A 13,283-nucleotide genomic window follows, 5' to 3' on the forward strand; every position below is an offset into this window, starting at 1 on the left:
GGGACGATTTTCTCTGCAATCTGAACATAGCCAAAGATCTCCTGGTGACTTCTGTCAAAAATCTCCTTGCACTGTCACACCCTTCCAATTCTTAATGATTGATTTAACCAGATTAAAATGGAACTTCTGTAACTTTTGTGCACTTGTGTATTTCAATCACCTTTTTGCCGAACTGCTTTGGGTGTTCCTTTGTCTTCCTGTTATAGGATTTGTCATGATGACATACCAAAAGTTGGACCTTCCAGATTATATCTTTAGATCAATTTGTAGAGATCCGTTTTCACTTTGAAATTAAATCGATTATATTTGTTGATTAAATCATTTTTGATTTAATGTTCTCCAACAAAAACATACATTAAATATTTCTGATTGCTTACCATTTCATATGCCAAATAACAGTCTGGTGTGATGTTTAGTTGATGTCTTTTCTTACTTCAATCATAATGTGTACTTTTGCATTTCTGTTGATATTTAGCATTGTTTTGCATGGAATCCAGGAAACTAAGAACAATTTTGTGAAGGTTACTGAAAATAAAAGTAAAAAAACAAGTTATAGAACAGGTTACACACATTGCACTCCTTGTCTCAGAGTTACAAGTTATATATTATCAGCTGCTGCCTGCTGTCAGAAGCTAGCAGACTAAGAAGCAGACTGACAGAAGCTCACAGGACAGTCTCTGGAACAACCTGGCATGGTGGTAATAATGCCCTTTTGAAGCCTAGTAGTTGGGCCAGTTGAGTTCCCAGGAACAGGTTATGAGCAGGCTCAGGACAGGCTGGCTGCTGAATCACAAAGCAAAGCAGGTGGAGAGTCAATTGGGCCGGTAAGCAGGAAATAGACGAGCTGTGTTTTCTAACTGCATGCTGAAGTGAATCTGCAAAGCGAAATAATGCAAATATGCATTGCTCTTACCTTAACATCAGTGGTAGGAGATTATTTAAAAAATTCATTAAAAGAAAAGGGTTCATCCTTTAATGTTTTCACAAAAAAAAACTAAAACGGAGCGGGCATTGTTTAGCCTTCAAAAGGCTAACGTAACGACAGTCATGTGATCACGAGGCTTCCGACTGTAGTATAAAAGTAAAAGTAAAATTCCAGTAAAAGGAGTCACAAAAATGTACTATCATGTCTACTTAAAATGTATGGGTTAAATACAACGTGTATCAGAAGAATTTGGTTGTAACTAGCTACATTATACAAAGTCAGTCATATTAACTGCTAACATTGTACAATATCAGTAATATTAGCTGCTAACTTTGACTTCACAAGGCTAACATTAAGCTACATTGTACAATGTCAGTAATATTAGCTGCTAACGTTAAATTCACAAGGCTAACATTAAGCTACATTATACAATGTCAGTAACATTAGCTGCTAACTTTGACTCAGCAAAGCTAATGTTAAGCTATATAATACAATGTCAGTAATATTAGCTGCTAACGTTAAATTCACAAGGCTAACATTAAGCTACATTATACAATGTCAGTAACATTAGCTGCTAACTTTGACTCAGCAAAGCTAATGTTAAGCTATATAATACAATGTCAGTAACATTAGCTGCTAACTTTAAATTCACAACTCTAACATTAAGCTACATTATACAATGTCAGTAATATTAGCTGCTAACTTTAAATTCACAAGGCTAACATTAAGCTACATTATACAATGTCAGTAACATTAGCTGCTAACTTTAAATTCACAACTCTAACATTAAGCTACATTATACAATGTCAGTAATATTAGCTGCTAACGTTAAATTCACAAGGCTAACATTAAGCTACATTATACAATGTCAGTAACATTAGCTGCTAACTTTGACTTCATAAAACTAATGTTAAGCTGCATTGTACAATGTCAGTAAAATTAGCTGGTAACATTAGCCAATACAATACTAACATTGAACTACGGTACATTATACAAAGGTAACGTTAAGGTAAAATGAATAAATGTCAATAACATTAGCTGCTTACTTCCTAAATTAGATAAATGTCAGGAACATTTGATCATCACAAGACTAACATTAAGCCACATAACCTTCACTGCTGTCAATCATAAGGTCAACATTTACCTTCATTATGTTTAAAATAACATTAGCTGCTAACTTTGATACAAGACTAAAATCTAGCAATATAGTAGTAACATTAATAACAGTAACATCAGTAATGACAAAGGCAGTTACATTAGCAGCTCACATTGGCCAGCACCAGGCTAACATTGTTAGCCTCCAGTGTCAGAAACATCAGTTACTGACTTAGGATATGACAAGGCTAGCATTAAGCTGCATTACCACAATATCAGCAGCTGCTCACCATGTCAGGAAAGGTAGCTGCCAACTATCACAAGGAATAAATTAACCTACAAAGTATGGTGTCAGTAATGTTAGCTGCTAACTTTGACCATCACAAATCTAATGCAAGGATCGTAAAATAAATGCCAGTATTCGCTTGGAACTACCTAGTTAGCTTTGTCTATAGAATAAAGCTACTTTATACAATAAGTAACAATAACTGCTAATTTTGGTCATTGTAGGCTAACGTTAAACATAATTATACGATGCAAGATGCATCATCTACCAACTACGACCATAACAAATCAGGGGTCACTTACATTAGCTGCAGACGTATAACGTCACATCTGTTGGCTGTAGACTGCGGAATCATTTGCGTTTTCTCGCGTCTCTTGCGCTAGACGCCCTGGAAAGAAGGGGGGGGGGTCTTCAGATACCAGACCGCCGTCTTGTCTGGATTCAAAAATAACATCCGATGGCGCTCAGTGAATTTCCCCGAGCTGTGTTCACCAGTGGTGGGCCTTCAGGGCCAGCTAAGCCTTCTCTGCTGACTTAAACAGGATCAACTCCTCATCATCTCCTACGTGAGCGCAGTCCACCGAAAACATTATATTTCCCACAATTTAAGCTTCTGCATTTTCCAAATGCACTAGTATTATTCAAACGTATTGTTCAGTTCGTAAGCCTCGTACCGAATGGTTTAATACGAATATGTGTATTGTTACAGCCCTAGAAATAAATAACCGTAGCTGTGGCTCATAATGAGGTTATTAGGAGATGGCTCAAGTGTAGCTGGACAGCACAGAAGGCCCAGGTATAAAATGCACGGCCCACCACTGGTGTTCACTGTATATAGCAAGCCACTCGTCAGCTGGATTACTGCAGAGCTATGAACCCAAAATAAGCAGATTTTGCTGTGATTGCATTAAACAGATAAGGAGACCTAAATAAATCTACCTAATGATGGAAGCTCGTTTTGTCAGGTCTGTCAACCAGACCAAAAACTATCGACTTTTAAAATTGTAGTTTGTTTTGTGAATGGAGTTCTGATCGATCAGTGTCAGGCTATGCTAACATTGTAGCTGCTCCATGAACACAATGTAATCAAGGTATAAATTAGTTGAGCTACGCAAACTACACGTATGTGCGTAGCTCAACCATTTGTCGCACTAGCAATAAGTGTGCAAGAGAGTTTTTTGTAAATGTTGAAGTGCCCCCCATTAGCATGAAACTCTTTCACAGCTGTTGGCCGTTGACCTGCCCTACTCTACATCTGATTGGCTTGTACTCTTACACTCTTTGCAGAGTTTGTTAATTTTATTGCTGATGAACAAGATTGGTGGACGGTTGGTAGGTTTAAAATGTTGTCAACTCAGGATGGCAGCCTTCTTGTATCATGCTTTGATATCTAAGCTAGTTACGATGTCCAGGTTTTTTTTAAAGTTGCTATGCACATTGCTTACATGGACGAAATAGAATAAAATACTATAGAATCACCACACCGATTAACAAGAACATTTTAAACAATAGCACTTCATATCAAAAAGGCTTGCCGATACCTGTTTAGAGTGTAATTAGCAGAATATATTCTTCACATCATCATTTTCTCTACTTTCTCACCTACCTGTAGTGTCGTGGTAGATCTAGTAGATAACTGTCACAACCGTGTTACTGTGGAACCGCATGGCACCGTTTACCCTCTGGTTTGTGGCATCTACAGGCATCCATAAATACAAGTAAAAGACTGAGCAGTCACGTCTTATTTTCACGTTATTCAATGCTTAACCTTTTTGCACATATAGTAACTCGGGATGCCCCAATTGACAGGCTGATATTCAGAAAAAATACGTGATCAGTAATCGCACACGTGGTTGTTCAGGCATACTAAGTGCTACTAAAACCTAACAAAAACGTCTGCGAAGTTCAACTTTTACGAAGTGTGTGAGACAAATGTAACGTATGCCATCTGCAGGTTTCATCATCATACTGCATTCATGAAAAAGACAGTATTATTGATGGTAAACACGTCAAATTTAACGAATAATACAGTTAACAGCAACCACAGTTTGAGGATATGTCGCCGAGGAGGAAATCTTCAGTCTCCCTTAACAATGACTGTTTTGTCAGTTCTTGAGTTAGAGGAAACATAAGTTTGCATTGCGCTGTCAGCGACACATTTTTTATTATTTGTGTAAATTAAGTTAGGTAATAACTATTGAGTCAAAAGTTTGTTCAGCCACTTCCTCACTTCCTTAAGACAACTTTTTTTTAACTCATTTTATAAATCACTGAATTTTCCTACAATTTCTAATAGGCCCTCTGAGACAGCTAGCATAGTTTACACTACATGACTTTAGCAATGACTGTCCACATTTTCATAACATTTTGAATATTTACTCATTAAAAATACAATGCAATGTATAATAAATATGGCATGACATTTGTCAAGTTACCAGCTAGTTTGAGGGAGCTTTGTTTTATTTGACCAAAACATTAATTTGTCACAGCCACATTGGCAGCTACTGAACAAGCTAACGGAGAACTAAAACATGATTGTAATATAGTTACCTCACTTTAACCAACGAACAGCTCATATACTTTATCACAGAGGTAGCTTTAGCTTTAGCCCATAGCTAACAACACCAAACACACTACTAATACATAGTATTGTGGAGCTACAGCGTTGCTAACATCGCCCTGCTAATTGTGATAAGCATCTCATCTTTGACAAAGTACATCAGTTTGGTGATGTTACAATATTAAACACACACACTTATTCTCAACCAGGTGGTTTTACTTACTGTTAACCGAAGTTATGGACACATTTGCATTGATTGTCTGCTGACATCGACTGTTTCCACATAGCTAAGCTAGCTGTGTCTGCTTTAGGTCTGCATTATGAATCCCACTTCTCTTCTTGTCAAAACCCGCCCTCTGGAGCAATCAAGCGCTATGATTGGCCATGCGTCCATGCTCTGACTAACAGGCCATCCCAACCCTAACTACTCAAGAAGCCCGAACCATCAAATAATATTCAGAAAATTCAGAGTTTTTGATATTGAATTGTTTATTGGACCTTTAGTCCAAAAATATATATATATTTTTTTTTTTCTTATTTACCAATATGATATTTTTTTTGTATCACATTTGCTACATCAGGTATATTTAGCAATTTATTTATCACAACAATGTTTATTTTAGAAACAATAACAAATGATTTTCATTGCTTTTTGAACATTTGGAACAACTGAGAAGCCAACTGAGAATCCAGAATGTTTTTATATTGGGTGCTCTGGCACACAGGGCCAGTGTTGCTAATGGCCTCAGGTGTTTCCACTCTGCCTGACGACCCTCTGCCACACCTGCAAGGAAGGCAGCCAAACGAACAGGCAGACAGGGCAGAGAGGGTCGTCACACATGTCCCACAACACTGTACCTTTTTGCCATCTAAAAGTAAAAACAAAAAAATAGTTTACTCTGAGTTTCTTTTTTTGAAACAAGCAATATAACAAAAGATTATGATAGCCAAGGATTTGTTATTATATATATATAAAACATAAATTTCCACTCAATATATCTTACTATGACATTTCTAACTTAATTAGTTTAATTAAATTATCAAAACAGTGTATTTGGCATTGTGATATGGCATAATCCAGATTGCATGATGAAATACAATACAAGGATTTACAGGTGAATTATTACTTTATATACCTGCTGTCTCATATTTGATACCTATATTTTCAACACGATTTTACTATAAAAAAATGAATGAAACATTAATTAATTATAGGTTGCTTCAATACAGTAAATATTCATATTGAAATATTAGTCACACTATAAATTTTATTCTTAACGTAACTGTTTCAAAATTAGCAACGATTTCCCTGCCGAAAACGGAACGAGTCACGTCATGACGGCTGCCATTTTGGAAATGGAATTGAAATACCTGCTACTGCCTGCAGTGCATGGAAAATCCACCAGATGGCAGCAGACATGTATAGGATTGTATACAATATGTTTTTCCAGGAAAGTATTGCTCATGTTAATTACATAAAGGTCTCTGAAACTGTTGTAACAAATATGATACAAATGGCGCTACAGGGTTACCAATCGTCTCTGCCTCAACCAGCCACTCGGGGCCATGAAGAGCAGTGGGATTCATAATTAGAAGTCACCGTGCTGCTAGCAAAACCAATTCAAACTGGTTCTGTCATTTGCAGGGCCGAGAATGTTTGATTTGTTCGTGTTGTGTCAACTTTTATCTCGACCAATCTTTTAACGTTTTAAAACCACAGACTGTATATAAGAAGAGGACGTAGCCATCGTGACGTCACCCGTTGGTTTGTAGACTGATGTGTTGAAGCTTTGAGTTCAGCGATTTCACCATCACATCTTAGATTCCGGCCGTCGCCATGTTATTTTTTCTGCAACTGATAAACAGAGGAGTGACGTAGAGACGCAGTATACGTCTCTGGTAGAGACCTGTCAATCACTGTGTAGCCCCGCCCTAAAGCATCCCCTGCTTTATGGTCTGTGTGACTCTAAATGGACCATCATGTACTAAATGAACATCATGCTGTATTGAAGAAGACTTGAAACTAGAGATTGAGACCATAAACTCATGTTTACAATGTTTACTGAGGTAATAAATCAAGAGAGAAGTAGAGTCATTTTCTCATAGACTTCTATACAACCAGAGGAGTCGCCCCCTGGTGGACACTAGAGAGAATGCAGCTTTAACACATGAAGCTTTGACTTTACTCGGCAGAACTGGAGGTTGCCGCCTGTTAAAAACACAATTGAATTCAAGGAAAAATGTTTTATTTAATTTGGTATGAATTTAATAAGCACAAATAAAAGGATATTTCTTGTATTTCAGAAAAACTACATTTTAGATATATATGTAAACTGTAACAAGGGCTGTTGGTGTGACGTAGTAGTGAAAAAGAGGTTGTTTGTGAGTTCTCACTTCATAACAAAATTTCCCCTGAGAATCAAACTGACTATATTAAACTGCAATCGAGGAGGACAACTTTGTTGGGTGTTAACTACCAACAGAGACACAAGACAGAAAAGCCTAAAGTCGGATGAACCAGAAGACTCCCAGCAGGTATCACTGAACAATAGTCAGTCTTTCTTTAATATGAACAATTATCAAAATTCTATGCAATCATCTTTACCTTTTATTTTTGTTGTTTTAATCTTCTGTTTATGTTTATTGTGGCTATTTGTAAAGTGTAACTGTCGTTTCAATGACCCACGAACTTTGTTATTGCAGGTTGATGGAAAACTACACATTCAACAGCTTCACGCTCCAGCTGGAGGGTTTAAATGTCTCAAAGGACTCCGTCTACCCTGTCTTTCTCTTCCTCTTTTTCTCCTACATTTTTATAATGCTTATGAACGTTGGCATTGCATGTCTGGTTTTCATTGACAAAAGCCTTCACCAGCCCATGTATCTCCTTTTCTGCAACCTGCCTTTTAACGACATACTTGGGAATTCTATCATGGTGCCTCGTTTGCTTATAGACATGTTGAAACCTCGTTCTGAGCTCTTCATCAGTTATTATGAATGTGTGGTCCAAGCTTTCACCACACACATGTTTGGTGCCACTACTCACACTGTGCTCATGATTATGGCCTTTGACAGATATGTGGCCATCAGTAATCCCTTGCGATATAATACGATAATGACCAACAAAATGGTGATGAAGCTGACAGTTTGTGCCTGGGGAGTGGCACTTGTTTTGGTCGGGATTCTACTCGGTCTGACCATACGACTGAACAGATGCAGGACTATGATCAGAAATCCTTATTGTGACAACGCCTCACTGTTTAAACTCTCCTGTGACAGTGTGTTGATTAATAATGTCTATGGCCTCACTTTCACTGTAGTCCTGTTCACAGGTTCTATAGGCAGCATGGTGATCACTTATACAAAGATTACAGTCGTCTGTCTCACCAGTAATAGCAAGTCTCTGAACAGTAAAGCCTTGAAGACCTGCAGCACTCACCTGGTTGTGTATCTGATTATGTTGATCAGTGGGTTTATTGTCATTATTCTGCATCGCTTCCCTCAGTACTCAGACTACAGGAAGCTTTCTGCCATTCTGTTTCATATCATCCCCGGCAGCCTTAACCCCGTTATTTATGGCGTGCAGTCTGCAGAAATCTGCAAATCCTTGTCAAAATTACTCCGATCCAAACCAGTTATGCCATTATTCTGAGTGTTTAAAGTTGATGACGAAACATTTACAGGTTGAGAAAAAAACACATCAAATTTAACCTAAACTTCCTAAATGTATTTGAAATATATGTTAAATGCGTTTTGTGTTTTAAGTTCTATGTATATGTTTACTAAAAATTATGAAATTAAATTGTCTTTGGCATAATGCACCCAGCAATTATCTACACCTGCTTGTCTTTTCCAGGTTCACGGGGCTGGAGCTCACTCCAGGCCACTTTATGTATAACATATGTTACGGTGTGTGTATAAGGTGTGTGTGTGTATATACCAGTGACCAACAATAAAAGCAGAAATAAAATGTCCATGTACGAGTCACGTATCTGTAAGTTGTAAAATAAAAACTTAGGTCCCCAAGGAACAATGAATAGGAAGTCTGGATGTTTGTGCTCCACGATAGCGATCTTGTCAGCTCTGTAACATCTCACTAACACCAGCCTGAGGATGTAAACACCAACCAAAAAAAAACAAGGAAAACTACTGCGGTGAATTAAAAGAGTTTGCAGATTAGTTTTAATTAGGTTCTGAGTTTGGACTGCATGAGGCTGCATCTTGAATCTTCAAATTAGCTCATACAGAAAACTCACGAGGCAGTTGACAGAAAGTTCTTCTAAATCTAGGCAAATGCAAATGATTAACACAAATGGTTGATATATATATATATGGAAGAAAATACACAGCATTTTGATATCACAGAGGAGCAGGGCTGAGTGTTCATTTTGAGTAGTAGTCAGACAAATGTTTTCTGTAAAAAAGAGGAAAAGGTTGGTGGAATAAGTTGCAGCCAAAACAATGAAATGAAATATGTGATGGTAAACTGTACGTTAGCATAACATTTTATTGATAACACCATTGCATTTTGTACTTTTACTGCAAACAAAAAATCTTGTGGGTGAGACTTGAGACTTATTTCCAACGAAAATACAGCAATTTGGGTTGCAACAAAAGTCCTTTTTTGACCAAAAAGTACCACTATGGAACTAGAGGAGTTAAATTAGAAACTAAAATTTCTTTTGACACATTGAACCAGGACGATAAGGTAAATGATGAAAACGTTTTATGTGAAAAGAACAAGCCAGAATCAGCAGCAAAAGTAACATTTAAAACAAAGATGAAGATGCAGTGACCAAGTCGTTAATGTTGGTTGGGAACAAAAGAGTTCTGAGGTAGGAGCCCTGTGGACACCAAAAGTAACATGCGTCATACGAGAGGCCGATCCATTAAAATGTACAAATTATTTCCACTTAGTGATAGAATTTCAGAGTCATTCTTATGACTCTTATTGCAGATATAATGTAATTACTATGATAATAGGTGATTATAAGCTTTTGTTGAATCAAAACAAGATGCAAAGGATATTTATTGTTTGAGGCAGTTTGAATGAACAAAATGTTTGGTAAGGCTTAGGAAAAGATCACGGTTTGGGTCAAAATAACTACGTTTGATATGTAACTGGCATTAGTCAAGTCTGGAAGTTACGCAACAAAACTATGGTAAAATAAGTCAATGTTGACTTATACAGACGTCTCCTGGGTATCAGACGTCGAGGGGCACTGTGCAAGCACCAGTATTTATTTATAGAACAACAAACCTTTTTCAAATATATTGACAAAAAAACGAGGGCAATCAAGGAGAAACCAGATTGGAGTTACCAAAAATAACCTTATTAACTACCAGGGATAAGGACGGGAGTAAAGAAAACTTTCCGACAGCTCCTGCTTTCCTTTCCTATCCAGCGGTTACTGAGTTGTTGTGTGCCTTGGTTCCCTTCAGATTTGGGTGAGCTGGCAGTGTTGGTAATCCTGATTGATAACTCTTCCCCCGTCTGCTGGAGGTCAGGCAATAGTTGTGAGGAAGGACACCACCATACACATTTGGTTTTCTACTCATAAATACATTGTAAAGACATAATCGGAGATGTCGTCGTTTTCTTTTTTACAAGCTGGTTCTTTGCAATTCTTATTGAATGGTGTAGTTTGTTTTTTTTAACCACTACTATACGACTATAACTAGTCATTGTTATCCTAGGAATGTTCATTGTTCAATGTTCTAGACATCACATAGAGCAGGGGTGGCCAACCAGTCAGAGACCAAGAGCCACATTTTTTACTGTGTTACCGCAAAGAGCCACATCATACACATGGGCACACATGAACATCACCCTATCCCTTCCTCACACACACATACCTTTGCTCAGCCAGATTTATTGTAAATGTCACACACCAATATGATAATGACAGAATTTGACTCCTAAGACCACAGGCCAGTCATTTTCAACAATGAACATTGTGTGCACTGTCTCACACAGACAAACTCTCAGTTCAACCAAGTCCACAAACAAAAATATAATAATTTGCAATAGTGTTTTTCTTTTACTATGCATGTTACTTAGTGGGACTTCTGGCATTCCTTGCCTTGAACAATCCTCTTCAAATCTGGCTTGTATTCCGTTGTTGCCACTCGAAGCAATTCTTTCACATGGGTGTCAGTCAGAACAGATCGATGCTTTGATTTCACGTGTTTCAGGGTAGAAAACACAGACTCGCAGACGTATGTTGACCCAAACATTGACAGTATCTTAAGCGCAGCCCGTTTGACATTGGGGTATTTTTTCATTGGCACACTTTTCCAGAACTCAATGGTCCCTTAAAGCAGGTTTGAGTTGGTCCTCCTCACAAAGATCGATCATCTCCAACTCAGCCGCATCCTCATCTGTGACTAGCGGGGCTTTCAAACAGTCCATCTCGGTGTTAAATGGGTCGACGAGGAACGTAATCTGTGGCCGCACATGCGCGTTTGACGAAAATACCGTATTTAACTCAAGCGAAGCGAACACGAACATTAAAAAAACACAAATACAAACTTCGATATGAACGTAAGAGCCGCATGAAACCGGGCAAAGAGCCGCATGCGGCTCGGGAGCCGCGGGTTGGCCACCCCTGACATAGAGGGTTAGTAAAAATGTTATGAGTCTTTGTGCTCCAACATGATGAGAAGATGACAAAAAACACGGTGTATTTGTGATGAGTTTCCACCAAACAAGCTTGTTGACAGCTTCCAATAGTCCCATGAAGATTACATAAGGTTTGGTTACGTAATGATCAAGGTCTTCCCAGAGGAAATAATACCCACGAAACAGACTCATGCGAGTAGATTCTTTATATGGCCTGAGGAGGAAGGCCTGAAGACTGATAAGAGAAAGGTTCTTATTGACTTAATCAGTGCAGCTGGTAACAGAGCACACAACCTGTTTCAGGGTAGGATGTTTAAAAAGGAACTTTGTTTTCAGGCAAACGTTTGCATTCAAGATTTTAATACCTGCAAGGCAACATCTATGTATAAATGACTATACTCTTTGAGGGTTTACACACTGTTAAATGTCTTGGGTGGTAAAATAATGTGAATCATGATGGGAGAAAAAAGAACTCTTTATCAACCTGTTGATTTTGGTGACAACTGGAATCTAGTGCAGCTAAATGTAAAGGTTGCAATGATAGAGAAGTTCTACCTGTTGTTAACAGTACAGAGAAAGTGTTGTTGAGATTTCCTTACAGTCTTATTTCTGTCAATGATACATTTGAGTTGATTTTCACAACCTTTACTTTTGAGTACACTTTAGTGCTACTACTCATTTTTTACATGTAATGTGAAGTGTACTTTGTCCATCTACTGTTGAGACTGAAAGGTCAAAAAGCACCTTTATATCTTTCACGAATATTGTCTGCATAGCAGTATCCTTTTCTTTAGTCTGTCATTAATGGTTTCCTTCCTCTTTCTCTTGATTTATTTTCTGCATTGCACAGATGGAAAACTACACGTACAACAGCCTCACTCTTCAGCTAGAGGGGTTGAGGGTCACCGAGACTAGCAAGTACCCTATCTTTGTATTCCTGCTCTTTGCCTACGTGTTCATCTTAATCACCAACGTGGGCATTGTGATCTTGATATGGATGGAGAGAAGCCTCCACCAGCCGATGTACCTCCTCTTCTGTAACCTGTCCATAAACGACATCATGGGAAACTCTCTCTTGGTTCCGCGGTTGCTGGTGGACCTCCTGGTGCCCCCCTCCGAGCGCCTTATTCACTACTACGAGTGTCTGATGCAAGCTTTCACCACACACATGTTCAGCACCAACGCTCACACTGTGCTCATGATTATGGCCTTTGACAGATATGTGGCCATCAGTAATCCCTTGCGATATAATACGATAATGACCAACAAAATGGTGATGAAGCTGACAGCTTGTGCCTGGGGAGTGGCACTTGTTTTGGTCGGGATTCTACTCGGTCTGACCATACGACTGAACAGATGCAGGACTATGATCAGAAATCCTTATTGTGACAACGCCTCATTGTTTAAACTCTCCTGTGACAGTGTGTTGATTAATAACATCTACGGCCTCACTTTCACTATCGTCTTGCTCTCGTCCTCTATCGGCAGTATAATCATCACCTATTCTAAAATCACAGCAGCCTGTCTGACTAGTAAGAGCAAGTCTTTGAACAGTAAAGCTTTGAAGACCTGCAGCACTCACCTGTGCCTGTATCTGATCATGCTGATCAGTGGGTTGATCCTCATCACCCTCCACCGCTTCCCCCAGTACACAGAGTACAGAAAGATTTCAGCCATTCTCTTTAACGTTGTTCCCGGTAGCCTCAACCCTGTTATCTACGGGCTGCAGTCCCAAGAAATACACAAGTGCTTGTCAAAGATATTCCAACTGAAAAAAGTTAAGCCATCGTTTTAA

The 13,283-nt window shown here is 38.5% G+C and overlaps 2 protein-coding genes across 2 annotated transcripts; both read left to right on the forward strand.

Annotated features, from left to right (window-relative positions):
• Positions 1–7,570: 7,570 nt before the first annotated feature.
• On the forward strand, positions 7,571–8,518 carry LOC306704858 (olfactory receptor 52N2-like; the record flags this gene model as incomplete). The annotated part of the gene is made up of 1 exon (XM_079171425.1): positions 7,571–8,518. Exon 1 carries the CDS (start codon positions 7,574–7,576, stop codon positions 8,516–8,518), a length of 945 nt encoding a protein of 314 aa, XP_079027551.1. The 5' UTR covers positions 7,571–7,573.
• Positions 8,519–12,338: 3,820 nt separating this feature from the next.
• On the forward strand, positions 12,339–13,283 carry LOC306705535 (putative olfactory receptor 52L2; the record flags this gene model as incomplete). The annotated part of the gene is made up of 1 exon (XM_079172311.1): positions 12,339–13,283. The coding sequence occupies one exon, from the start codon at positions 12,339–12,341 to the stop codon at positions 13,281–13,283; it is 945 nt and encodes a 314-aa protein (XP_079028437.1).

Source organism: Pholis gunnellus (genome assembly GCF_910591455.1).
Source record: "Pholis gunnellus genome assembly, chromosome: 13".
Taxonomy (NCBI): Eukaryota; Metazoa; Chordata; class Actinopteri; order Perciformes; family Pholidae; genus Pholis; species Pholis gunnellus.